General features: G+C 45.4%; 1 protein-coding gene across 1 annotated transcript in view; it reads right to left on the reverse strand.

Annotated features, from left to right (window-relative positions):
- STAB2 (stabilin 2) overlaps positions 1 to 27589 on the reverse strand; it is a 156562-nt gene that overhangs the window by 115642 nt on the left and 13331 nt on the right. Inside the window, exons 4-9 of the mRNA XM_065888385.1 lie at positions 18444 to 18529; positions 17538 to 17607; positions 10789 to 10884; positions 5633 to 5758; positions 3929 to 4125; positions 2213 to 2346 (exon numbers count right to left, since the gene is read on the reverse strand). Coding sequence (XP_065744457.1) covers positions 2213 to 2346; positions 3929 to 4125; positions 5633 to 5758; positions 10789 to 10884; positions 17538 to 17607; positions 18444 to 18529 — 709 coding nt within the window. The remainder of the gene's footprint in view (positions 1 to 2212; positions 2347 to 3928; positions 4126 to 5632; positions 5759 to 10788; positions 10885 to 17537; positions 17608 to 18443; positions 18530 to 27589) is intronic.

Consider the following 27589-nt stretch of genomic DNA (forward strand, 5'->3'; position numbering starts at 1 on the left):
GTTTGAAGCTGGGTCTGTCTGGGAAAGCCCATGATCCTGCTGCGTGGTGCCAAGGCACCGTATTGCTTTGGACAGGATTCTTGGGAAGATGGTTCACACTAAGGAATCCTAACCCGCACACGTCGCATATAAACACTGTCATTAGTGTCACTACGTTCCCATTTTCCGGTATGCCTTCTCTGTCACGTCCAGGCTTTGCAGACTCAAATAAGAGAGGAATGCCTTTCTCTTCTGTCATGCCTTAATTCCCACCTCTGTCACGTAAAAATAGAAAGGCACAATTTTAACTGACAGGAAGTAATGGTTCTTCTTAGTAATAATGAAAGTGGAGCGTAGAGTTTAAAGCAGGCTTATATACATTAACTTGTCAGCTCTGCCCAGGGAAATAGCTCCACCTGTCAGGGGAGGGAACTGTGGTTCCAGAAAGTTACGTGACTTGTCCAAGATCACCCCAGTTGTGAGTGGGGGAGCCCACACTGGAACCCATTCTTCTTTATTGGGTGGTCTTCTCTGACTAATGCAGCATGATTTTGAATACTCTCCATGGACTGATTGCCACATTGAGAAGGCATAAACAAGATAAATCCCTCTCCGGGGTGAACTAAATTATTGGCAGCCCCATATTTTATCAATGTCACTCAGCCAGCCTTAACATAGGCCTCTTCCCAGCTGAAGACAGTCAGGTTTTGGAGGGGGGCGGATGGCGAGAGGTTTGTGAGTGACACACAGACCCCTAAAATCGACGGTTAGTTCCACTGACATTCTAGGCACAAGTTTTAATGCAACTTCTATTATTCTGACGTTCCAGTTTCATTTTTCGATTTTATCTTCTCAAACACAAAAGAAAGTGTTTAAAGTGTTCTACTCAAGCCTTCTCAGAGGATGGTACCAAGTGTGCAAGCTGGGTGGTTCGGTTGTCAGTGTCAGAACCTGGGTTTCAGGAGAGGACGTGCCTGTATGCATAGCTGTGTACGTGCCTGTACATACGTCTGGGAGGGGTTTGCGTGTGCAGGGTGTGTATGGAGTGATTTCTGTGTGCCAGGTTCCACTCAGAGACTGATGAACGTAACCTTATTTAATCCTCATCACAGCCCTGGTTGGAGGCACAATTGTCCCCCTTTTACGACAGAGGAAATAGAAATCACAGAGTAAGGGAAGCAGCAGAGCTGGGGCTTGAATCCAGGGGTTCTTTCCACTCCACCCACAGTGCATACAGATACACTTATTTGCCCAGAGAGAACATAGTGATCATAAAACCTATCTGGGCGAATCTACACATTCAAGACCCAGCTATACAAGGAATGACAGAGGCGAGCTCTGGAAGCACAGAAACGGTTCCATGTCTACTGTGGCTTTGAGCTCACTACAGCAGAACAGGTTCTTTGCTGATGCTGGTGACAATGAGACCCGAAAGTGGTACCAAGATGCAAGCCTCCGTCTGGGAGTCAAAAGGCTAGGGTTCCAGGTTTGGTTCACCCACCGATAAAAACCAAAACGCAGCTGGAGAGGAGTTTCCAGAACATCCTCTCATGAATCTTCACAACAGTGTGAAGTAGACGCCATGGTGCTCGTTTTATACATGGGGAAACTGAGGCCAGAGAGACCCTGTCACATTCCCAAGGTCAGGAATCTGATAGATACCAGTGTGGAGACTCAAACCCAGGTCTTTAAACTCTGAACAGCATCTTCCCACTAGGCAAGCTGCCTCTGCCTCGGGAATTTTCACACCAATATTTTAACTCACAGTAAACCCCTTCTTTTGAAACCTGGAGTCCAGGAAACACCACTCATGTGTATTCACTTTCCCTAGTTTTCACTTTCCCATTGTTTTGCATCACTGACAAGCAATATTTCGTAGATTGCGGAAACAGGCATATACATTAGAGGTCAAACCCCTGTCATCACAACAGACATCTGTTTTCCCAGCGACGGTGGATTCTTTCTCCCATGCTCTGATCGCTTCATACCATGTTTTCAGGCCAGGTCAATATTTCAGGGTGTTGGCATGGTCATTATCAAGGAAGCCATTACTGAATGATTCACTGATTACACAAAGATGTATCGAGTCCCTACTGTGCTCCTTGCATTGTGCTATGTGAGGGTGGTGCAAGGCTGAATAAGACACATTTCCTAACCTCCCGAGAAGTTTCCGCATTGACTGGCCACTGCCTTCACTGCTTGGAAAGATGGTGGCGGAATTGGAAAGCCTTACTTGGTGTGACCTGGCGCGATGGTGGTGCAGTTCGCATCCCTGTGGCAGGGGTTCTTAGACTCACAGACGTCGGTCACACTGCACCCCACTCCAGGGACAAAGTTGCGGTAGTGTTCCGCACACTCGCAGTGAGCCTTCAGTCGATGGGAAGAGAAGAGCAAAGAGTGTTCTCGTTAGTCACTTAGGCTGACATTCTTCTTAAATTCCTATCTTTATTCTGCCATAAAAGCTGACTTGGGGTAGGTCTAGAGTGTGGGCTGAAACTAAAATTTGTCAGCAGATCCAGAATTGGAAATCATGTTCACATCTCATCTGTTTGGAAACTCATACACCTTGCTTGTAGTTCACACTTTCAGTTCTTTGGTTTGCTAACCCTGGGCCTCCCTGGCACCATACTTCCCGCTTTCAGATTTAGGTGAGTAGAGACTGAGGCTCAGATGGGAGGTATTATTTCTCTAGAATAGTGGTTTTCAACCAGGAGTCTCAACCCAAGGGACATTGGGCTTGTAGACATTTTTGATTTTGACAACAGGTTGGGGGGACAGTGCCACAAGAGGCCAGGGATGCTGTTAAACATCATACAATGCACAGGATACTTCCTACAACAAAGAATTCTCAGGTCCAAAACGCTAATCATGCCAAGGATGAGGAACCCTGTTCTGGAATAATGAATGCACTGCTTCTGTGTGAACGATGGAGGGTTTCTAAGACTTGAAAATATGTCTTGGGACCCATTTTTAAAGTGACAAAGTATATGTTTTAATCTCACTCCCAAGGTCCTGGGGCTTTGGTTCATGATGTAACATGACTTTTCCCATAAGGGACCTCATTTAGAGGATGAGAATTTAGCCCTTTGAATTTCTTACAAGCTAGCCTCAGAAACTGATAGCAGAAATGTCATATGATGTCTTCTTTTTCTCGGACGTGAGATCGGGTGGATTCTCTGCAGGCGACTCCAGGAGCATCCCCATGGGGTGTAGATTAGACTGCTGGGGACCCATGACTGGGTTTGGTCAGACACTGAAGGCTTTCCTCTCACCCAGGCAGCAGTAGTCTCTTGTATGGATGGGTTTCCTCCACTGGACACTTGACATGCAGTTGTGGCTGCAGTGGGCACCCACTACATATTTGGTGGGTGAATGAGATATTGAGGAAAGGGCTCTTTGATCTGGACTCTGTAGCAAAGGTCTCCCGACTAGGCTGAATTTTACCAGTCAAGGTCATGACGTGATTTAGAGAATCACCTATGTCTCACTCCAGAGTATCTTCATTGCTCCCTACAAATCTGTCTTTGCTGCCTGACATTTTATCAGCATTCATCCCTTTGGGACAGAGTTTTTTGGTCCTAAGAGTCCCCTCTCACTTTGAAAAGACATTAGAGAGACTGGAGGAACGCAGGTGAAAGTCAATTACATATTTTCCCAAGACTTCATTAACAGTTAATTTGTTAATAGAATTTGAGCTATGTGTATATATGTTGTCAATCATCAAACAGCACTGGGATGGAGGAGACAGTGAAGTTTTGACTGGAGAGCTGGGAAAGGGCGAGTTCAGAGGGTAGATCATGGCTCCCTGAGGTTGACCCCAAGCACACGGAGGTCTGTCTGGACAGGAAGCCCGACCTGAGCATGGAAAGGGAGAACTGAGACAGCACAGTTTTACCTTCAGCGGGTGGTCCTACTTCTATTCTCATCAGTTCCAACATCATTAGCTCACCTGTCCGGGCCCATCATATCTGCACACCGTGGACTCTGTAGGGCAGTTTCCAAAGTTAACTTGGCAGGGGTCCACTGGTAGGCACACCTGGCCGTCCCCGTGGTAGCCTTCTTGGCATGTGCAACTGTGCTGATTTGGTCCTAGGTAGGTGCACCGTGCGTGAGGGTGGCAGGTGTTTTGTGAACATGGGTTGATGGCTGGAGAAGCAATGACAAAATAAGGTGGTTACCACACTCAGGGAAGGAGAAGGAAAACTGAACTGTGAAGGGATTGCAAATCACAGCTTATCCAAGCTGCAAAGGCAATTCAACAGTTTTAAGAGGGAGAGTAAAAAACATTTCATCTTACCCTCCTGATCACCCCCATTGACCAAAAAGATTTACATATGGCCATTAGAAATTATAATTACAAGTGCTGTGATGATGTATTATTATGCCATGTTATGTGTGGATTTAAATATAAAATCGCATGAAAGAAAGCACTGATATTAATAGAATTTATAATACGTACTGGGCCCTTTTCTAAGCATTTGCCATATGTGAACTCAGTTAATCCTTACAACCCTCTAGCGTAGTTACTATTATTATCCCCATTTCATAGATAGGAAAATGGAGGCACAGGTAGGTTAAAGAATTTGTCCAAGGTCATATTGTTAGTAACAGGCAGACCTGGGATTTATACCCGGGCAGCCGGGCTCCAATAGCATGTTCATAACCAACACACAACCACTCATGAAGTGAAACAGCATGAAAGGAAGTAAGGGGACTTCCCTGGTGGCATAGTGGTTAAGAATCCGCCTGCCAAGGCAGGGGACACGGGTTCGATCCCTGGTCGGGGAAGATCCCACATGCCGCAGAGCAACTAAGCCCGTGCACCACAACTACTGAGCCTGCGCTCTAGAGCCCACGAGCCACAACTACTGAGCCCACATGCAACAACTACTGAAGCCTGCGCACCTAGAGCCCGTGCTCTGCTACAAGAGAAGCCACAGCAATGAGAAGCCCATGCATTGCGACGAAGAGTAGCCCCCGCTCACCACAACCAGAGAAAAGCCCACGCACAGCAGCGAAGACCCAACGCAGCCAAAAATAAATAAATAAAATTAATTTATTAAAAAAAAAAAAAAGGGAGGGAGGAAGGAAGAAGGAAGTAAGAAACAAACTACATTCTATCTTAATATTGATTTAGGTGATACAGAAGAAGAAAAACGTACAGTTACTAGGGGGGAAAGTGGAGGGGGAAGGGATAAATTGGGAGGCTGGGAATGACACCCACACACAACTATATATAAAAGAGATAACTAATAAGAACCTATCGTATAGCACAGGGAATTCTATTCAATACTCTGTAATGACGTATATGGGAATAGAATCTAAAAGAAAGAGTGGATATATGTATAACTGATGCACTTCGCTGTACAGCAGAAACTAACACAACATTGTAAGTCAATTATACTCCAATAAAAATTCATTAAAAAGTGTAAAAATCTATATATGTGCTTTGATAACAAGAGAACTTGCTATTTATTGAAGAGCTACCACATGATGAGCATTTTGCTTAGAATTTTTAATATATGTCATGCAACTACTCAGAGAGAAACAGAAGTGGTCATTGCGTTAATATTAAGAAGGTTGTGAGGTTTTTTTCTGTTGAGGAATCTAACCGTCTCCATGGATAAACCAGCAGGATCGAAGTTCTACTCACGCTCGCAGTGTCTGCCATCGCCTTTGTAACTGGGGATGCATTTGCATTCTAGTTTTGTTTCATCTTCGCTGGAAGGTGAGCATCTGGAATTTTCTGGGCAGAGCAAGGCTGCACATTCTGGGATGGCTGGAAAGGAAGATTGCTGAGGTAATGGCCTTGGTAGAACAACCAGTTCTAAAAAAACCTCAACAAATGTAATATTCCCTATTATTACAAAAGTGACACAGATTCAGTGTAACAATTCAAACAATACAGAACGAGTAAAGCAAAAATGAGCTGTCTTCTTCTTCTCATTCTCCCATCCCACTCCCACAATAACCAATGTCAACAACCAATATAATACATTCATGTGTAAGATTTTCAAAAGATGAAATGGGATCCCGTTCAAATATTTAGGAACTTGATTTTTAATTTAACAATATATTATGGAGGTATGTAAGGGTGTACCTTAATCTCTAATGACTGCACAGCATTCTATAAGATAGATGGGGCTTAGATGGCTGTTAAAAACTATAGAGTCTGGCATAATTAGCCAACTTGCAAAGCGAACAAGTTGGGCTGACACGGTCACACGGTTGCCGCTAGAAGATATGAGATGCCCGGGTCAGAGCTAAAGGACCATTTATCACTCACATCAGGAGCAGTAGTCAGAATGTCAGCATTTTTGGACCAGTTCTTCCAAGCCCTGGTTCCCACAGGGCAATGCAGAGAGGGCCATACTGAGACCTGAACAGGCAGCGGATTTCATTACAGAAGAGGAGCCCTGAGCTTAGGGAACTGAAATGCTTTTCAGTTTGTTTTTAAATAAGAGGCAATGTACTACTTAGGGCCCAGGCAAGAGAGAGAAACCATGCAATTGTTTGAACAGTGAAAATTTTAGTGTAAAGATTCATGAACAGAGTGGACTAACAGGGAAGTGGCTCCTGACGGCTAAAAAGAGCTCAGAAGCATAAAGGAATGGAAGAAAAATAAAGAGCAACCACTCCTCTCGGGTTAAGATAAGAGTAAGTCCTCCCCTTCCAGAGCTGAGACCCGGATGTCACTGGCAAGGACATGGCCTTGGTCACTCTACAGCAGAGAGGCTGCTGACGTGTCTGCTGGTGACACTTGCTGGAGGCCATCCCTCTGGGGCCCCAGGGAAGGTCATCCACAGGGAGCTGCCAAGCCTGGGAAAGCGGCTTGCCTCTGGATGCTACTGGAAGCAGAAACTGAGAAGCCCACCTTCTCAGAAGCACGGTGTACTCCTGGGCGTGACCGGGGCAGGGGTGGTCTCAGGGGCCAGCTGTGTGGCATGGAGGCGGGTGGTCAGCTCTCTGGTTGGCTGGTCCTGCGGAGCCCTTGCTGTGCATGGGGCTGAGGGGAGGGTGTGCAGAACAGCTCCTGAACTGGGCCACCAGCCTGCACTCTCTAGGGCTCCTGGCTATGCTCTGCCACCCGAGTCAAGCACTAGACAAGGTATGCAGTGGTCAAATACTGGAGGATGCTAAGCCTTGCCAGAACCTAGTGCTGGAGAAACTGTGCAGGGCTGAGCAGCGGAGCAGAGCCGTGTTCTTCAGGAGCCTGGTGAGTGAGCTAACCCAGAAACAAGAAGAGAAAACTCTTGCTTCTTCGGTGTCCCTTTAGCACCCTCTATTGATAAGGCTTCACATCTTACTGGCTGACAAATGAGACCTATTCCAAAGCCCACCTCCATATTCACAGAGCAGGCAAAAAGGGTGAATTTGGAGCTGAGAGGCAATCCACTGATAACTGGCACAGGCAGTAAGCGTGCCCGCACTTGTTCCCGAGGGAGGTCCCATATCTTCCAAGGCTGTTCGCTCTACAAACATCCTTGTAAAGATGTTGGAACAAAGGGCAGTCAGCGTGCCGCTCCCAAGATGTGCACAAATGTGATGTATGCGTTTGTCTTCCAACAGTGGCTAGTTGAATCAAAAATTCATAGAGAATATCCCCTCACCTCTTCCATAAAGTAGAATTGTTGCTGAGAAGGGGCTACCCTTTCAGGATCACGTTTTCCACCCCTCTTTGCATCCAGGTGGGGCTATATGACTAGTCTACGTTGACGGAATATTGGAAGTTCTATATATTATTCTGAACTTTATAAGGAGATGCTTCTCTACACTCTCTCCTTCCTTCCGTGGCTCAAAGCAGAGCACTCGGAGGTGCTACAGAATGGCAGACGCATGCAGTGGAAGGCTCTGGATCCCTAAACACCATGTGGCGGGGAGCTGGTGGGGGCCAGGAACACCCACATTGGACTGTTACATTAGTAAGAAATAAACCTCTGTTGTGTTAAGCCAGAGGTTCCCCAAATTCCCAGGTCACAGTGCCCTTAGTGTTTCAGTATTTTTTTCATGGGACCCCAATACAAAAGGAATATCTACCGGTTCATTTACTAAGTTGTTAGAACAAAAGAATTCAGTAACTATTTATGTCATGATAACGTAGTAGCCATCTGAAAAAGTAATACGGTTAATAGGAAGATTAAATATTTTATTCTTAAACAACCACATTTAATTACTAACGGGACACGTGAGCTTGTTGGAGATGGCACAACTTCTGCAGCCTTGGAAACAGATTGGAAACTACCACCCTCCTTCCAGTTAAAATGATTTTTGCATGGTACTTACTTTTTACCACAGTGACCACTGGAAATGCAGCTTTGTAAAGAAATGACACCACCGGACAAAATGTAGTGCTACCTAATGTTGAAATTGTGTACTAACTCAGGTTAACATTTCATACGATATTCTACAGAGGTATCACCGTTTCCCTCAGAAATTAAAAATATCCCATAGCAGCCCCGTGAGTTTGATGGGGTACTTTGGGATGCCTTGGCGCAGTTTTGGAACCGTAGTGTTAAGCCATTGGATTTTTGTGTTGATTTCTTTCAGCAGCTAGCATTCTTCTAACTAGAATAGGATGTACCACACTTCACTCAACCACTTCCTACTCACGGACGTTGCAGTTGTTTCCAGCTTGCTTTGTTCTTAAAAACAATACTATCATGAGTTTCTCTGTACATATATTCTCACCTACCCACCCCTCCAGTCCTCTAGGTAAATTCCTAGAATTGGGGCTGTAGCCTCAAACTGTAAACATCCTTTAAAATTTAATAGATACATATCCCTCATAGATTGTAGCAATTCACATCCCCACTGACAGTACCGTAATTTTTCTCACACCCACAGATAGATATGACCTAGCTTTTCAACCTGTGTAACACAGTGGGCAAAAAACCAGAACCAAACCAAAACAAAACCTCCCAAACTCCAACGTACTACTTCATTATGGTTTTAATTTGCATTTCTGTGACTCCTAGTGGGGTTAAGCACCTCTTCTATGCTTGTTGGCCAGTTTTCATTTCTTCCTGGGAATTAGCTGCTCCTTGGCTGATTTTAAAGGTGGGCTCATGGACTTTCTATTATAAAAACGTTTCTGCTGTGTGGATTGCAAATATTTTTGTCCCAGTCTATTTATTTTCTGACTCAATAGAATTATTTTGTCATTTGGAAGCAAATCTTTTCATGCTGTCTATTAGGCTGGATCTCTGGTCTTATTAAAAAGGGTTTTTTGTTTGTGTTTGGTTTTTTGCTCATGAGTCCACTGGGAAGTACAGGAGTAGCTGGGGAAGGAGGCTGATTGAGGGCTATGGAAGGGGTCCACCCTAACCACCTGAGTTTCATTCCGCCATTGATTCATATTGGCTGTTTGCATATCTGTCTCTTCCACAGGAAGAATGCAGAGGCTGTCTTTTATTCATCCTCCTTTCTACCACTACTCGTAATTTCTCAACGACTTTCAATAAAGTGCGTTTGAATTTTCTGAATTTGATTCTTGTCTAATCCCTTTATTTTACAGACCAGGAGAATAAAATCCAGAGGATAACTTAAGTGAAGCTATTGTCACAGGCAGCATGTCCAATTTCCTAATGGCTAAGCTCCAAATTCACCCTTCACCACCTGCTCTGTGATAACGGGCTGGACTCTGAACATTTCTCCTTTGCAGGGATATGTTAATCTTGGCCAGTAGAGGGCGCCGGAGGGCCACTGCAGGAGGAAGGGGCTCCGCTTGCCGGTTCTGCTGTGCAGTGTTGCACTTCTGCTGTGTTTGCTGCTGCCGCACAGCCCGCCGGTGGTGTGGGTGTGTGAGGACATCCAGGGATGCCCTGTCCCAACTGTGCACGCAGAGTGCACAGTTCATTGGTGACCTTGCATCCCTGGCCTGGACCCGGTGGCCACCTTCCCACAGCCCTCCCCACGCACGGACATTGAAGGTTCCAGGTTTAGCACCCACGGTGCCCCAACTGCCTCTGTCCACTTGTCCCCCAGCCTCGGCTCAGCGGTGCCCTGAAGGGTTGTTGCCTGCTTTTTGGGTGACAGCTGGCTTGGGCAAACCAGCAAACCTCTCCCCTACTAAGTGGGCTGCCACCACCCCTTCTCCAGAAAGATTTGAGCCCAGCCTTGGGGATGGCTGTCCCCTTCCAAGCTTGCCCTTCTTTGCTATGCCCCATCAGCCCTACAGTTCATTTTGCATTTTTATAGCCACTCTCCTAACATAGCTTACTAATTCTTTATATTAAACTTCCCTTGCTGCAATCAGCCTGTGGTCTCTATCTTTTGATTAAACCCAGTGTGATCGACTGTTTAGAGAATTTCAATGACTTGAGTCCCAGCTCACTTATTTGCTATTCTGTGAACTTTGGTGAATCATTTAGCCTTGGTAAGCCTCCATTTCCTGTTGATGTGCTCTGTCTTTGAGACCTATAATGGAGAACATGGCTTATCTCCCTTTTCAGGTACCTAACTCGTTGCAATGGCCCCAATGTCATCCTCTCCAGTCTATCCTCACACTGCCACAAGTTGGCCTTCCTAAAACATAGCTACAGCCATGTCACTGCATTGTTCCCAAGTCTTCCGTGACTTCCAATATTCTATACGATCTCTTCCCCCTCCTCCCTTCCCCTCGCCTCCCCTCCCCTTCTCTCCCTTCCTCTCCTTTTGTCCCCTTTCTTTTTAAGTTGTTGCCTATCTTCCAGCAAAACATTTGATGGCACATCACAAATGTAGAGCCCCGGTACACGCATGCACAACTGAAATGCACATGTCTGCGCCCATCTGATCTGGTGTGGTATTAAGGGAACTAGCAGTACTTACGCTTGTCACAGCTGGGGCCGGTGTACCCAGAGTAGCACTCACAGGTCCCATCGCCATGTATTCCACTGTTGCATACTCCATGCACGCAGCTGCAAACTGCAGACAGAAAATGGGAATTTTTCGTTACCTGATGTAGACTTCCTCCAAAGATTCTGGAAGGATACTGTTTCAGATAGTGTTTATTGAGATTCTGCTTGATGAAGTGGGGAAAACCATGGTTTGAAGCCCTAGAGACCCTAGTTTGAACCTTGGCTTCTTTTTATTAGCTTCAGTTTACAGTAAGTCCCCACATACGAACAAGTTTCATTCTGATAGTGGGTTCGTAAGACCAATTTGTTCGTAAGTCCAACAAAGTTAGCCTAGGTACATAACTAACACAATCGGCTATATAGTACTGTACTGTAATAGGTTATAATACTTTTCACACAAATAATACATAAAAACAAACACAAAAAATAAAGAAAACGTTTTTAATCTTATAGTAAAGTACCTTGACAAGTACAGTACAACAGCTGGCATGCAGGGGCTGGCATCGAGTGAACAGGCGAGAAGAGTGACTGACTGGAGGAGGTGGGGGATGGTAGAGCTGAAGGATCGCCAGCAATAGGAGATGGAGGGCGAGCTGCAATTCCACTCACGCCTGACGTGGATGGCACAGGTTCTGGTTCCTTGCTGGCACCAGATGCATGCTCACATCTTTGAAAGTTTGCAACTTGAAGGTTCGAACTCTAAGGTTGTTACATGTCCCACCTCAATCCCCTGTCCTTCATCTCCACGGAACTGTCCTCCTTCAGGTCCTTATCTTGTTTTGCCTGGACTATTGCAGTAGCACTTTACCTGGACTCATTATTCGATTTCTCACCTCTCCATTTTATCCATTTCATTTGATCAGTAATGGTATCAAGGTGATGTTCCTCCAAATATCTCAGTGACTCCCAAATGCTAACCAAATGAAATCTAAATTCCTCTGTTTGGCAAACAAGGCCCTCTCCAAGCTGACTCCGACCTTTAAAAATTTTCATTTTCATCTTTCGCCACTTCATTTTATGTGTCTTAGGATCGAAGTGCATGGGATGACTCACTAGAGTTCATCTTCCTTCAAAACACATGTTGAACATCTACTACTTACAGGGCACTGTGCTTGGGATTAATGATCCAAAGTCCCTGCCCCCAAAGAGCTCACAGTCTGAAGGCAGAAGAAAGCAGCCCATCATAATGAGGTGTGATAGATGCTAAGATGTGACAGGTCAATAGCCATGGGGGCTGGCCAGGAAGAGATGGGGGGAGCTGGTCTAGGAAAGACTGCGCCCTGTGGACGCAGCAGGACACGCATCCTGTACTTTCACTCCTCCATGCTCTTGCCCGCACTCTGCTCCCTTCCGCGTGCAATTGAAATCCTCCTTATCCTTCTAGGCCAGCTAAAGCCCCTCTCCTCGGTGGTACCGTCTCAGAGGTGCCAAAACTGAATCTGTGCTCCCCTGGGCAGTACTTTCTTTGTACCTCATTCACTATCACCTCCTCCTGCAACTACTACTTTTGTCACGCCAGCCAGCCAAGTACCACCAGGAACACAACAGTGGTCCAAGTCGGCAGCAGGGGCGAGGGGTCATGAAGAAGCAGCAGTAGCCACTCGTGTTAACCGGGAGAGGTGGCCGTTGGGTTGCCCACTGTCACTGTTTATTTCTCTATTTGGACAGGATAAGGCAGTGGCCTAGTTTTCGTCTTGTTCCAGCACAGATAGAGCGAGCCATTGATGGTGACATTCTACGAAATTGCAGGCCAGCGACCAGCCGACAGCTGTCAGGGCTGCGTTTTTCTCTCTCAATCTGGTGAGGTACTACATATGGAAAATGGGAGACAACTAGCTCTAGTGCTCATTCAAATTATTGAAGAATTAAACTGGATTTGCAGTTGTCATCCTCCCTTTAAAAACTGATTTGCTGTTGTTTCTATGTTAGCAGAGCACTTTGATGTCCACCCATGGCTGTAGCTTTTGGAACAGATGAGTTCCAGAGGGAAGTCAAATTCATCGTGGAGATAATAGGGGTGAGGAGGGGGTGTACTACGGGCTCAGTAGAGAAGACGCGCATTAATTCAGTTAAAAAATATCTACCCAGGGCTTCCCTGGTGGTGCAGTGGTTGGGGGTCCGCCTGCCGATGCAGGGGACGCGGGTTCGTGCCCCGGCCCGGGAAGATCCCACATGCCGCGGAGCGGCTGGGCCCATGAGCCGTGGCCGCTGAGCCTGCGCATCTGGAGCCTGTGCTCCGCAATGGGAGAGGCCACGACAGTGAGAGGCCCGAGTACCGCAAAAAAAAAAAAAAAAAGAAAAAAAATCTACCCAGCTCCTACCTAGGGGCGGGCACTGGATTAGGCACTGGGTGTACAAATAAGAGTAACTCACAATATCTAAATTCAAGCGGCTCACAGTATAGTGGGGTAGCTGAAGTCTAAGAGATACACTGCTTCTGCACATCCTAAATGCTGTCATGCAGCCCATGGAGAGGCTGTGGAGGCGGAAGGGGGGAGTCGAATGTGACTCAGCCCCTGCTCCCAACTTAGATGCTAACTACAAGGGCCGTCCTTGTCACCGAGCCTCCCTTCTAGGCACGAGCCTCTCCCCAAGTCCTGTCTTCCAGCACAGCCCATGTACTGGATTAACTGACCTGGCACGGGTAGCTTTCGGGAGCCTCTGACACGCACTGCAGGGCCGCCAGCCACTGCCAAGAAAGTGTCCTTGGGAAGGAGACGTGAGTGGCAGAGGGATTCCCAAAGGTCATTTAAAGAGCCCTGGGTATTTGTTAAACCAGCTTCAGCAAATCTCTAGAGACATGTGAAACCTGGGGTGTATGACTTTAAAGTAGCCAAAGCCACGGCCATTGGGGTCAGAGGGACAGAGCACAGAGCCCCTGTGCCGTGCCCCTGGCAGAGTGAGCTGCCCTCTCTCATGTTCCCGTATCATCCCATGTGTACCGTGCACACAGGCTCATAAGCGTCTCCCACATTTCCAGCTCCTTGGGAGTGGGGACCTAATCTCTCCCCTCTTTGGATGCCCATCACCTGTCACGGGTCTAATGCGTGGTGGGTGCCTGCCAGGGCCGAATGGTGCAGTGGTTTTGTGCCCAGGTTCTGGAGTCAGACACTTGGGGTCAAACCCTGCCCCTGTCCCTGTAATAGCTGCGTGACCTTGAGCAACCTCTCTGCGTCTTCATCCATAAAATGAGGAACCCAGCTTGCAGAGTTTTTCCAAAGAGATCCTGCATGCCAAACCCTGTGCACTGCCTGGTGCCCAGCAGACGCTCAGCAAATGCTAGCTACTGTTTAACAAGACACGACTGTGGGATTGATTCGGGTCATATCAGAGAAAGTGGGCTTTGCCTTCTGCCCTCACCTGGGGTGAGGCACTGAGCAGGCGAGGGCCTTGGCAGCTGAGATGAACACCCCTGGCTGATGCAGCTTGAAATCATCTCTAAGCAAATCGAGAGTCAGGTAGGAGAATGCTCTGGCAGCAGGTTAAAGTCAGTGTTAAAAATAAACCGTAATTCATAGCGTTGTCCTACTTACAGGCAGAATTGCCACTGCCAACGACCACTGCCTCACGGGTGAAACAACACTGGCACCCAGTGGATGCCTGGCTGAAAAGGTTTCCAGGTTCCCCTACGGGAACCTGCCAATGGGAAATGACCAGCCATCACTGAGCCATCATTCATTCGTTCATAGGGGAGTGAATGTTCAGCTTACTGTGGGATCGCTCTTGTCCTCGCTTCTATTGAGTGCTTATGACTTGCCGCTGGGAGCTTTTCTATGAGTCAGTCCCCCGAGGCAGGTATTATTCTTCCTGTTTTGTAGATGAGGAGGGCTTAGAGAGGTTAAATAGCTTGCCCCAGGTCCCACAGCAACTGGGCTTGGTTTCAAACACAGGCCAGCTGACTTGAAGCCTGCTCTCTTAGCCCTCATGTTTGAGAGCTGCGCTATCCAGTATGGTAGCCACTAGCCACGTGAGGCTATTTAAATTTAAACTGAGTTACATGGGCTAAAATTTAACCTTCAGTTCCTCAGTTGCACTAGCCACATTTCAGGTACTCAATGGCCACACGTGCCTTGCGGCTACCATGTTGGAGAACGTAGGTCAGGACATTTTGTCATCTCACAAAGTTCTGTTGGAACCCAGAACTGGGAGTCTTATCTCCCGAGTCTCAGTTTAGGTTTCCAATTTTCTTACTTAAAAACTTGGGTTTCCAAACCCTTTCGCTTGCCCTTTGTCCATGGCACAAACAAGTGTAAAGGGAAGCCACTTTTTAAATTTAGAGATGTTTGGAATCTCCATGTACATCTGTGCTCACTGGCAACCAACACCAGTTTCTTGGAGGCAACATGAGCTCATCTTCTTTCTAAATTTTCATCCACAAACAATGACTTGGCTTTCTTGGTGAGTAAGCAGCGTTGGTTGCTGTCTTTCTTCCTATTTCAATATTTATTTAAAATATGTGATTTAAATTCTATTATGGTAGGGAAGGGTCAATTTGAAAGACATGTTCTTTATAAACGATTGATTATACTTAATAGTTTACTGTCCTTTAATATAATGTAATGTTAAAAAAAAACTCAGAATGCTAACATCTGTTTTAAATTTGCTTTTGCTAACACTCTTATGAAATAATCTTTTATAAAACGGTGGATGAAGAAAAAACTAAGATTGGGGGACACTAGGGAATAGTAGGTATTAATAATAATAATTGCTATCATTTGTTGTGCAGTGATTATCTCATGAGTTCCTCGTAATAATTCTAAAGGAGGCAATATTATTTCTATTTTTACAGATGAAGATGCACAGAGTATGCTTAGTAAACTTCAGGTCCCCACAATTTACAGCAGCCCTGGGGCTGAAACCCAGTCTGAGTCTAAAGCGGGAGCTCTCATCACCTCTACACGACGCCTCCCAATAACATGTTTCTCGGTCAGGACAAGAGGGCTGGAGCAAGTTGTATCATTCATTCACTCCCTCATTTGTTCATTCATCCAGCCAAGAGTGTAGTGTGTGTCTACCACGCAGGCAGCACTGTGGAAGGTACTGGAGATAAAGAGGTATGACAGCACCCGCTTTCAAGGATCCCATGGATTAGAATGAGACCACGTCTTTGCTATTGCAGATGAAACTTATTACAGAGTGAACTAACTTAGGGGGCGCTGGGATGTCTGTGTATTTTTCTTGCCCCAAATATTTGAATCAACGCAGCGTCTACCAAATATGATTTTTCTATAAAAGCCAAACTGAGGTGGTGTTGGACAAAGGCCACTTGACTTATCCTTTTTGGGAGACTATGAATCTGGCAGACACTGTCCCTACTATGCCCACATTCTCTAGGCCTTTCTTGCCAAGCCCATGCATTCAGCTGCCTTCCAGTAGCCTGTGAACACTTCCTAGGAAGCCTGCTCTGCCTGGGTGCCCACTGGGGGTTGGAAGTGCCAGGGAATGGACAACTCCCCTCCAACGACCACATGTATTAGTGTCCTACTGCTGCTGTAACAAATTACCACAAACCAAGCATCTTAAAACAACACACATCTATTGTCTTACAGCTCCAGAGGTCAGAAATCCAAAGTAATTGCTCTAAAATCAAGGTGTTGGTGGTTGTGTTCCTTTCTTGAGAGGAGCATCCCTTTCCCTGCCTTTCCCAGCTTCTAGAGGCTGCCCACATTGCCTGGCTCGTGAGCCGCTTCCGCCTACAAAGCCAGCAAGGGCTGGTGGAGTCCTTCTCACGTCTCGTCACTCTGACACCGCATCTTCTGCCTCTGCCTTCCTCGTCCACATTTAAGGACCTTTGTGATTACGCTGGGTCCACTCAGATTATCCAGGATAGTCTCTTTATGGTAAGGTCAGATGATTAGCAACCATAATCCCATCTGCTACCTTAATTCTCCCTTGCCATGGAAGGCAACATATTCCCAGGTCCATGGGATTAGAATGTGGACATTCTGGGGAGAGGTCATTATTCTGCCCACTACACCATGGCTCCCTCTCCCCTCAGGTAAAGTAACTCCAAGGTGAGTGTTCTACACGGACTCCAGAGTTCCCCAGGGGATTAAGCTCTGGTCATCCACACTGGCCTCTGTCTTGACAACACACCCTTTATTTCCTCTGTGTCACTTTCTCAGTGTTTCCCTGGGTCACCTCTCAAATATGCTACTTGTACTAGAATGCTTGCAGAATGCTTCTGGGTCAACTTCTGCGGAGAACCAGAAATAAGAGAGTGGACAAACCCATGTCAGGAACAAAGCCATAATCTGCAAATTGGGACAAACAGCCTCTGATCACCTCAGGTATTTATCTGTGAACTTCCCAAAGAAGGACAGATTAGATGTGCTGGGACCTGTGGTGGATATAGAGGCCCCTGACGAGAAGCTCAGTGCTGAGACCATGGTCTGGGAAGACCTCATGGAGAAGCTGGGCAGGCAAGGAACTGGTGGATGTTGGATCCTGGAGCCTGGGGAGAGGGAAACTATGCCCCAGAGTTTGCCAGGAAGCATTCCTGGTGAGTAGCTGCCTGCAAGCACTGAAAACCACAGACACACTGTCTCTCCTTATCAGATTTCTTGTCAACTCTCTGTTTTGCCTGTGTAGACTTGGTTATAGAGAACTGTTCTGTGTTTTTCCCCCAGGGAACTTTATTTCTGGGGTCTTGAGCTATATAAGCCATGTCTGACTTTCAACCTCCACAATTGCATTCGATGACACAAAAGTGAGACATACTTGCTGAACAGCTGGGTCCGAATACGTTGTCATCAGTGCAGGTTTCACAGGCTGTTCCGCCAAATCCGTCCTGCAGGACACCGCAGGGAGAGGATGTTAGACCCAAGCGATCTGTGCTGCCCACAAAGCCCTTGGATTTCTAACTGACTTGTCTGGTCAGCGTTTGTTTCTCAAGTGTTATCTTCCCTCTGTGCCTGTCCTGAAACTCCTTCTTTCTCTTTCTTTCTTCGTTGCTCTTTTTGTGTTATAATTTGTACATCCATCCCTGCATCAGTTATTACTAAGAGTCTGGAGCTCTTCAGAAGAAAGCTGCTTCGTTAGTCCAAAGATACAGAGAGCAAGTACTGATGGCTAAATCGTAATTCCACCCAAGGGGGAAATGAAAAGCTTTCAGTTTTGCATTTCTGAAGACAACTGAGCTCAATCCTTTTCAGAAGGATTTCTTTGTATTTCCATTGTCTAAGGCTTGAAGCTTGCAAAAGTCCCTTTCGTGGGACAGCAAAGAAATGCCTCAATTGGCAGGCGCAGTGCTCAAGCGTGGGTGCGGAGGACAGCTCCGAAGACGCGTCTGTTAATAACGGTGGTTTTTAACAGAAACAATGCCAAATTTCTGTAGCCCTGCATGGTTTCACAAAGTATCTTCATATACATGATCTCATCTCACTTTTTCAAGAAGTCTAATCGCGTAGGTATTATTATTAGACTCATTTTACAGATGGATACACTCAAAGGTCCCCCAGCCTCTAACATGTCATTTTGTTGCCCACTGCATTTTTTTTTTTTTTTTTTTTTTTTTACTAATATCGCTACTTCTTAGAGTCTCCACCCAGTGTGTGTTTACAGAGGGACCCCACAGGTAAGGAGAAAGCAGAGTCAGGGAGGAGGAGAACAAGGTTTTGAACTCACTTGGCAGGAGCAGCTCCCGTTTCCTTCCATGCCGTCAGCACATCTGCCCCGGCCACTGCAGGGCGCCCTCGCCCCTCCCGGGCACTCTGGGGAATCAAAGGGCAGATTCATTTGTTTGTGACTGCACAGAAGCATGCCGCAAGGATGCATCAAGCATCTACTACATGCCGGGTAGTGTGCTAGTTGCCAGGGATAAGAAATAATTGAAGACCTTGCCTGCTTTATCTAGGGTTACGTAGGGGAGGCAAGTGAATCACAGAGTAGTCAGGTGCTGTACTAGGACGCATCAGACTGGCTACCATTTCTTGAGCATTTGCTGTACCCTTTACAATCATCTAATTAAATCATCCCCTTTACAACCCTCAGGGGTTCCTACTGGTGCTAGTTAGCAGACGAGGAGACTGAAGTTCAGAGAGGTCACATAACTCGCCCAAAGTGTCACACTTCGTAAGTCGCAAAGCCAGGGATTTAGCTCAGCCCTTAGTATGACTCTAAAGCCAGGCCAATTAATCAGTGTGCTAGACAGGGTATTGAGGGAGCCCAGGGAAGGGAGCTACTGATACTGCCTTGGGGAGTCAAGGAGACATCCCTGAGGAGGAGTCATTTAAGCTGGGGTTTTGAAGGCTCAGTAGGAGTTGGCCATGCTTAAAAGAGAAGAGCATTTCAGGAAGAGGGAACAGCAAGTACAAAGTCTTAGAGTTGTAAAAGGGCATGACCTGTTCTGGGAATGATATAAAGTTTGGCAGGGTTGGAACTTGGGAGTTGGGGGGAGGGTATGGGGAAATGGTAGTCGATGAGGAATAATAGATTGGCTGGGGCCAATTAATGAAGTACTTTGTGTGGCAAGCAAAGGAATTTAGTTTTCACTCAGAAGCTAATTCCAAACAAGCATCAGTTTGCACGTTTGGGCTGTGCTAGACCTGAATCAGAGTGTTTATAGACATTTATTAGAGGATTTCACAGTCATTCACTAAACATTCAGGGACCTACCATGTGCCAGGCATTATATTACACATTGGGGTGGAGGGACATTTAGCTAGAAAGTCAGATATTAAATGTCCAAAATTAAATATAAGATTTAAAGTAATGGTAACAGACAGAAGTTTAAGGTACTGCTGTGATGAAGATGAAAAAAAGGTTGGGTTTTTTTTCTTTCTTTCTACACTTGCTGTTGTTCTACACTTTGAGTGCTGAGTTGACATGGGTTTAATGCTGGTTTGGTTGAGTTCTGATTATTAAAATGAGGGATGTGGACTAGCAAACACCAAGCAGAAATCGTGCAATGCTCATGAACTGTGTTTGTGTGAGCGAGGCAGGATCAAATGTTATCCCAAATTAAAGTTAGCAAGGCAAATGCTTTCCAAAACAATAGCTAATGATAATGGAGTTCTAGATGATAATAAAGGATTCAAAGCAATACCCTGAAGTTAAGTCCCATTTTTAGCCCCATTTTCTAGATGAGGCAACTAAGGCACAGAGTAGCAGAGTGACTCGGCCAAAGTCAGCCAGCTGGTGAGCTTAATGAGAGACTCACTTACCAGAAGAACCCAACCTTCCTGCCCTCCCTCCCCTCCTACCACCACGGACAAAGACCTTTGTCCAAAGCTCTCCTGTGCCATGAATTTACTGTCACATATCTCCCGAGAAATGCAGAATCTGAGTCAACCACAGGGCTAGATCACACAGTTTGAGCCTGTGGTCCTTCTTTCCACAACGGTGGCAGAGCCAGGCTTCCAACCCTGGTAGATGCTCCAGAGTCAACTATATCGTTCATCGCTGCTCATCCTCACCCAGCACCGCTCCAGACCAGAATCACAGCACAGATGCAGACACGGTTATGAAGTGAGTAAAGGAGAAGACACGCTGAGGTGTAGCTACCGTTTATAAATCACTTAGAAAACCAGTACGTTGGTTTGGGCTGTTCTCACCAGCTATAGGGCAGTGGCTACACAAGATGAAATGCTGTCAGGAAAAAACCCAGATTTTTCAATCAGAGTGTTCTGGGTTTGAATCCCAGCACAACTCTTTGCTAGCTGTACCTCTTTGGGAAAGTCGATGCCTGGCTCTAAGATTTGGTTCAAGCATCTTCCTGGCAGGTTGTGATAGGGACTGGAAATATTAGGCGCCCAAGAAATGGTGGTAGTTAGTACTTAGAGTGGATACTCTCCATCCTCTCCAGTTTCTGTTCTTTCAGGCTGGCCTTGTAGCAGATAAGAACACTCAGGAAATAAATGATTGGGCACCTGTTTGAATCAGGACCATGGAAGGTCCTGGGTATAGAGGGTGAGCACACAAACCTGGTCCCTGTTTCCACGGTCCTGCCAGTCCAGTGTGGAAAGAGTCACGGATTAACAGACAATCAGATAAATACTGGTTTGCAAACCAGGAGAGAGGTTGTCCAGGGAAGAGACCTAGAGCTCTGATCACTCTACTGGAGGGCACCAACACTGACCTCAAACCACTAATCCTGCATGGCCCAGGTCCCTGAGATTTGGGCTCAACAGAGGGCAACAGCTGGATCACTAAGGAAGGGCCTGGTTAAAGAGTGTGGTCTTTAGCTTTAAAAAGGCATCAGTAGGGAGGGTGGGAGAGAGGGAGATGCAAGAGGGAGGAGATATGGGGACATATGTATATGTATAACTGATTCACTTTGTTATAAAGCAGAAACTAACACACCATTGTAAAGCAATTATACTTCAATAAAGATGTTTTAAAAAAAAAAGGCGTCAGGAGGCGAGGATGAAGAGGGCCTAATCAAGCAGGTGCCAGGTCCACCTTTGAAGCTCATCTGAAAACCAACTGAACCACTTGAATTCATGACACTGAGCAAGGGGTGCTAAGAGAGGGTTTCCATAGACAATGGGCTATCAAACAGTTCTTCTCTCATTGCCTGGTGCTATGGGGCCCTTCTTGGGATAAGGTGGTACTTTGGGAACCAGGCCCAGCTCTGGGCAGAGCCAGGATAGAGGTGACAGCTCTGCCACTGTTGCTCTCTCTTGACCCCCGTGCCTCTCCCTAGGGCTAGGTGTTCAAGGTGCTCTCTGGATGACCCCCAGCTTGCCTTCAGGGCTGGCTCAGAAGAGCCCAGGGCCTCCGCCACCCCGAGACACAGGCATCAGTGCCACCTTGCAGAAATGCTCTCCCAGGCCTTTTCACTTTTGTAGGCAATGACGCCTGAACCCCAGGCTCCCCCCAACACATTCCATCCAATAGTCTCCTCCAGGCCTTGAGCCAACTCCCCTCCCTTCCCTTCTGTCCAGCCCAAGCAGACCACCATGTGCTGTGCCCCAGTGCCCTCCCCTCCACACTCTGCCTGTGCCTGTCCGCCCTCAAAGTGGTTCTCCCTGACCCCGTCTCTGAGGCAGATTCAACTTTTCCATCCTCTGGGTGTCCCTTCTACTCGGCTCATCCCTTGTTACCACATGCAGAGCAGAAAATGGGGGCAGAGTCATCCACTGTGGATATAACTAGATTCTAGGCTACAGGCTGATTGTAGAGGAATTGGGGAGTTTCCCCTCATCCCAGCCCCCAAGAGTGTGACATTGTATCCAGGAAGCCTGGGCCTCCTTTTTTCCTTAGGGGATGGTTAGCAACCCTTTCTTTTTAAAAATGTAGGCAAGTGTTCCTCTAAGTGTGATTGTGATGGAGTGGTTACAAAGGCAGATTCCGAAGACCCTCCTCTCTCCAGGAACAGTAGCTGTGAAAGTACACCTCTCAGGGCACAATTTCCCTGAAATCCACCACCCTCTTCATGAAGCCACACTTTCCACTTCCAGCCAGTGACTGAGCACAGCAGGGATACCAGGGCAGGCCAGTTCTCACAAGACAGAGGACCCCTTCTGTTGAGTGACTGTGGCTGATGGAGGACTCCCCACCAGCTTTACCAAATTTTCTTAGAACTACACGTAGTCTAAGACTTTTCCCTCCAGCCTTTCTTGGTTCTCTCTCTTACAAGGGTTAGCGCTCCATCCTTGACTGATGGCTCTCCCCACTTCTCCTGGCTTCTTTCTCATCTTCCCTTGCAGGCACTTCTTTTAATTAATCTCATGCATCTCTAGCCCTACCTCAGCAGGTGCTTTTAGAGGATGTAGGCTAATACACCAGGGCATAGAGAGGATTTGTGCAAATTGGAAAAAGCCTTCCCTACCCCAACTGCCCTTGTAGATATATCCCCATAGACACTAGACTTGGCAAGCAGATGAAACTAAAATCAAGACGTGGCCCTACCTGAGGGTGGACCAGGCCCACACCAGAGTGCGTGGCTTGGTGAGCCAAGTGTGGGCTGGATTTCAGTCTAGACTCACCCTGTTGGCCAATAATAACCTGTTGCAACTTGATGCAAAGTCTGGCACTTCACACCCACTGAATGAGGATCTCTGGGTGTAAGACCCAGGAATATGCATTTTAACAGGCTTGACAGTAATTCTACTGCCCAGTGTTGTTTGAGAACTGCCAGGTACGCTGTAGGAATTAATGTGAATGGTCCCCGCCAGGGAGGCTGTGAAGGTGCTGCCTAGGCTGCTGGGAGGTGATGAGCTGATGGGCCTTTGCATGGGGATGGTTGTGTGGTGCCTGGGCTGGGCACCAGACAGGGCCCTTGGTGCTTCAGCAAGGTTCTGCTGTGAATGAGCTTCGTGAGGAGGGAGTGCCTGGACACTTAAGTGGACCAGGACTTACTTCAGAGGAAAGCACACCACCGTGAGCAGCTGGTGGAAGGCCAGCGTCCTGCCCTCATGGAGCTTACCTTCTAGGTTTCAATGAACACCGGGGACACGAGATCAAAAAGATATACTCTGTGACTTCAGGAAGATTACAGTCTAATTCCTTCATTTAGAAATTATTTTTCATCAGGAAATAGCAGGAATGAGGGAGGGGACATCACTACAAATCTTAGAGACATTAAAAGGATAATAAGCGGATATTACAAACAACTTTATGCCAATAAACTTGATGAAGTAGATGAGGTGAATAAATTTATTGTTCCAAACTACCAAAGATCATTCAAGAGAAAACTGATAATCTGAATATCCTTATATTTATTTACGAAATTGAATTTGAAGTTAAAATCCTCCCCACAAAGAAAACTTCGTGCCAGATGGCTTCACTGGTGAATACTACCTCACACTTAAGAAGTTATATCAATTATATAAAAACTAGGAAACTGAAGAAGAGAGAACACTTCCCAGCTCCTTCTATATGGAGAGCATTTTTACTCTGATTCTAAAACCTGACAAATACATTACAAGAAAAGAAAACTACAGACCAACATCCCTAAGGAGCACAGATATAAAATTCTTCAAAAATCTAAAACAACAAAAATCAAAAAATTCTAAAACAAAATTTTGCCCACTGAATCCAACGATATACAAAACAGATAATACATCATGGTCAGTGCAAAAAGGTAAGAAAAAAGACTCAAAATGGATACAGATTGGAAAGGAAGAAATAAAAACTGTCTTGATTCTCAGACAACATGATTTTCTACACAGAAAATTCAAAAGAATCTCCAAAAATTCATTAGAACTAATACGTGAATTTATAAGTCCTCAGGATACAAGGTCAGCATACAAAAATCAATTACATTTCTATAAACTAACAGGGAACAGCTGGTGACTGGAATAAAAATATATAATTAAACGTAATACCAAAGCCATGAAGAGCTTAGGTGGGAATATTACAACAATTGTGCGAAACCTGTAAGCTGAAATCTAGCAAACACTGACAAAAAATAAAAGAAGTCTTAAGTGAATGGGGATATACTGTGGTTATAGATTAAAAGAGTCAATATTTTATGTTGTCCCTAAATTGGTCTATAGATTCACTGTAATTCCAGTTAAAATCCTAGCAGAATTTTGTGGGTAGAAATTGATAAACTGATACTAAACTTTATATGGAAAAGTAAAAGAACTAGAGTAACCAAGATAATTTTGAAAATGACCAGGTTGGAAGACTTATACTACTTAATTTCAAGACTTACTGTAAAGCTATAGTAATCAAGACAGTGTGGTAAGGTGAAGGGATAGACATATAGATCAATGGAACAGAATAGAGAGTCCAGAAAGAGACCCACGCATTGATGGTCAATTGATTGTCTACAATGGTCCAAAGGCAATTCAATGGAGAGAGCATAGATTTTTCAAGAAATGATGCTGGAATTACTGGATATCCATACGTAAAGAAATGAACCTTGATTCAGACCATGAGTCACATATTACAGTTAACTTAAAATGGATGGTAGACCTAAACGTAATGCCTAAAACTGTAAAGCTTCTAGAAGAAAATATAGAAGAAAGGCTTTGTGACATTAGATTAGGCAAAGATTTCTAGATGTGATACAAAAAGCAACGTCTAGAAAAGAAAAATGGAAATATTTGAGCTCACTAAAATTAAGAATGTTTGCTCTTCAAAAGGCACTCTTTAGAGAGTGAAAAGACAAGCCACAGACTTTGAGAAAATATTTACAAATCACATATCAAATAAAGGACTTGAATCTCAAATACTTAAAGAACTCTCAAAACTCAGCTGTAAGAAAACGACCTGAATGATGTATGAACAGCAAATAAGCACATGAGCCATGCAAATTAAAACGAACTGCAGTAAAATGCTACCATACACCTATCAGAATGGCTGAAATTAAAAAAAAATCTGATTATACCAAGGACTACCAAGGATACCGAACAACTGGAACTTTCATATGTTGTTGGTAGGAATGAAAAAATGATGCACACACTTTGGAAAACACCTTGGCAGTTCTTATAAAGTTAAAGTACATTCACTATACAATCCAAGACTCCCACTTCTAAGTATTTACTCAAGTGAAATGCAAACGTATGTTCACATTAAAACCTGTACATGAATGTCCATAGCAGCTTTATTCTTGCACCAAATTGGAAACCCAAATGTCTTTCAGCTGGTGAACAGATAAACTGGGTAGAACCACATAATGGTGGACCATGAAACATTGTAAAGGAATGATCTGCTGATACAATGTAACAACATGGAGAATCTCAGATGACTTATGCTATGGGAGAGAAGCCAGATTCACAAAGGTCCGTACTGTAGGAGTCTGATTATAGGACACAAAGGCATAATGATAGGCACAGAAAACAGATCAGTATTTGCCAGGGCTTGGGGGTTGGGGGAGGACTTGACCACAAAGGGAATTTTGGGGGATGACCTAACTGTTCTCTATCTTAATTGTGGTGCTTGTTACACAACTGTTTAGGGTTGTCAAAGCTCATATAACTGTCCACCAAAAAGCGTGAATTTTATTGTATGTAAATTATGATTTAAGAATAAATGAAAAAAATCCATTAGCAGATTATGTGCTTCAATGATAGATTTGGAAAAGGTGGTCAATGTCCCTACAAATAATTAAACTTTACTTCTATGTAGACCTCAGGGGTGTCCATTTCCGTAGTTTATACTCACTGGAAAGGAAAACACACTAGGACACTAGAATCAGAAACGGCTGTTTTTAAACATGTGGTAAGTTATACAATTTCCTACCTTCAATCTCTAAATCTTTTCATTTGAATACTTTAGTGTGGTTGTAAGAAAATCAATGTACTGGAAGTATTTCTTCAGGTCCAAATAACCATTTAGCAAACCACTGGGCCAGATGTTGGTCTTAGAAAGACCAGTATGACTTGTTTTTCCTTTCTGTCCTGTCCTTGTTTGTTATTACTGTTATTGTTAGCAATCTAGACCCTGGGTGGAATGCCAAGAACATTACACATATTATCTCAGTATATTTAATCTCCACAACTGTGAACTGTTAATCTTCACCCTGGGAAGTGGTTATTTTCACCATTTTACGTATGAGGACACTGTGGCATAGATAGGTCACACAGGGCCATTGGGCTCAGAGATAACGATTCCCATTCAGCCCCGTCTGACTTTAAAGGCTTGTAATTGTGCTTCTCTGTATGGATAATTATTTCATATAATTATAAATATATATAATTATATATAAATTATATATTTGTATATATAATTATTTTAAATGGCTCAAGCGTTTTACAAGCCATTCGTTTAATTAATGAATTCAACATTCATTAAGTGCCTAGAATCATCTTCAAAGCTGGCAACGTCTTCTCTGTTTATTCACAAGAAAGTGAAGGTTTAGCTGGGACAGAAAGGGGCCTGCCTGCCTCTCGCTGTGGGCAGGCAGGGGCTGGTGAGGCGGCCTCTGGGCTTCGGGCTTATTTCTCAAGAGGTGCCCCAATGCCTCCTTCTCTGAAATGAGCAGCCTGCTCCATTCAGGGACCATCGGGTGTCTGCCGGTTGTGAATTTGCTGTCTCCTGGGGTTTTCCTCAGCCTTAACATCACATATGCTGCAGGGGATGTGAGGCTTTCTCTGCAGCGTGTTCCTCATTCTGGCCAGGCCTCTCGGCCAGTGGCTTGTGAGTCAGCAGGCTAAAGGGCAAAGTGAATGCTTACTGTTATGGACTGGATATCTATGCCCCCCAAATCCGTATGCTAATGCCCTGACGTCCAGTGTGATGACATTTGGAGGTGAGGCCTTTGGGACGTCATTAGGTTTAAACGAAATCATGAGGGTGGGGACCCCGCGATGGGACTAGAGCTCTTATGAGAGAAAGAGGGAGCAGAGCCCTCTCTCTGCCACTTGAGGACATTGAGAGAAGGCAACTGTCTACAAGCCAGGAAGAGGGTCCGCAACAGGAACTGGACCTGCTGGCACCTTGACCTTGGACTTCCCAGTCCTCAGAACTATGAGAAATACATGTCTGTTATGGTATTCTGTTATAGCAGCTCGAGCGGCCTAAGCCCCTACTGTCCCCACGTTCCTGAAGGGGTAGGCCTTTGCTTTGACCTGAGGCATCAGGGTGACCCACGGGGTCCACGGAAAGGCAGACAATGGTGCAAAGAAAATTAATAAACCCAAGGGATCATAAGCTACATTAAAAAATGAGATGCACAGAAATGTCCTTACCGAACTGAGCAGGGAGATAGTTATCAGCTCAATAATAGATGGAGAGGATTTGTTGAGCACTTACTATTTCTAAGCAGTTTGCATAAATGGTCTCCTTCTGACAACAACTGTACGGGAAGCTACCATTCTCGTCCTCCTCCCCAGGTTATAGATAAGGAAACTGAGGCTCAGAGAGGAGAGGAACTTTCC

The sequence above is a fragment of the Phocoena phocoena genome, chromosome 11 (assembly GCF_963924675.1).
Source record: "Phocoena phocoena chromosome 11, mPhoPho1.1, whole genome shotgun sequence".
In the NCBI taxonomy this organism is placed as follows: domain Eukaryota; kingdom Metazoa; phylum Chordata; class Mammalia; order Artiodactyla; family Phocoenidae; genus Phocoena; species Phocoena phocoena.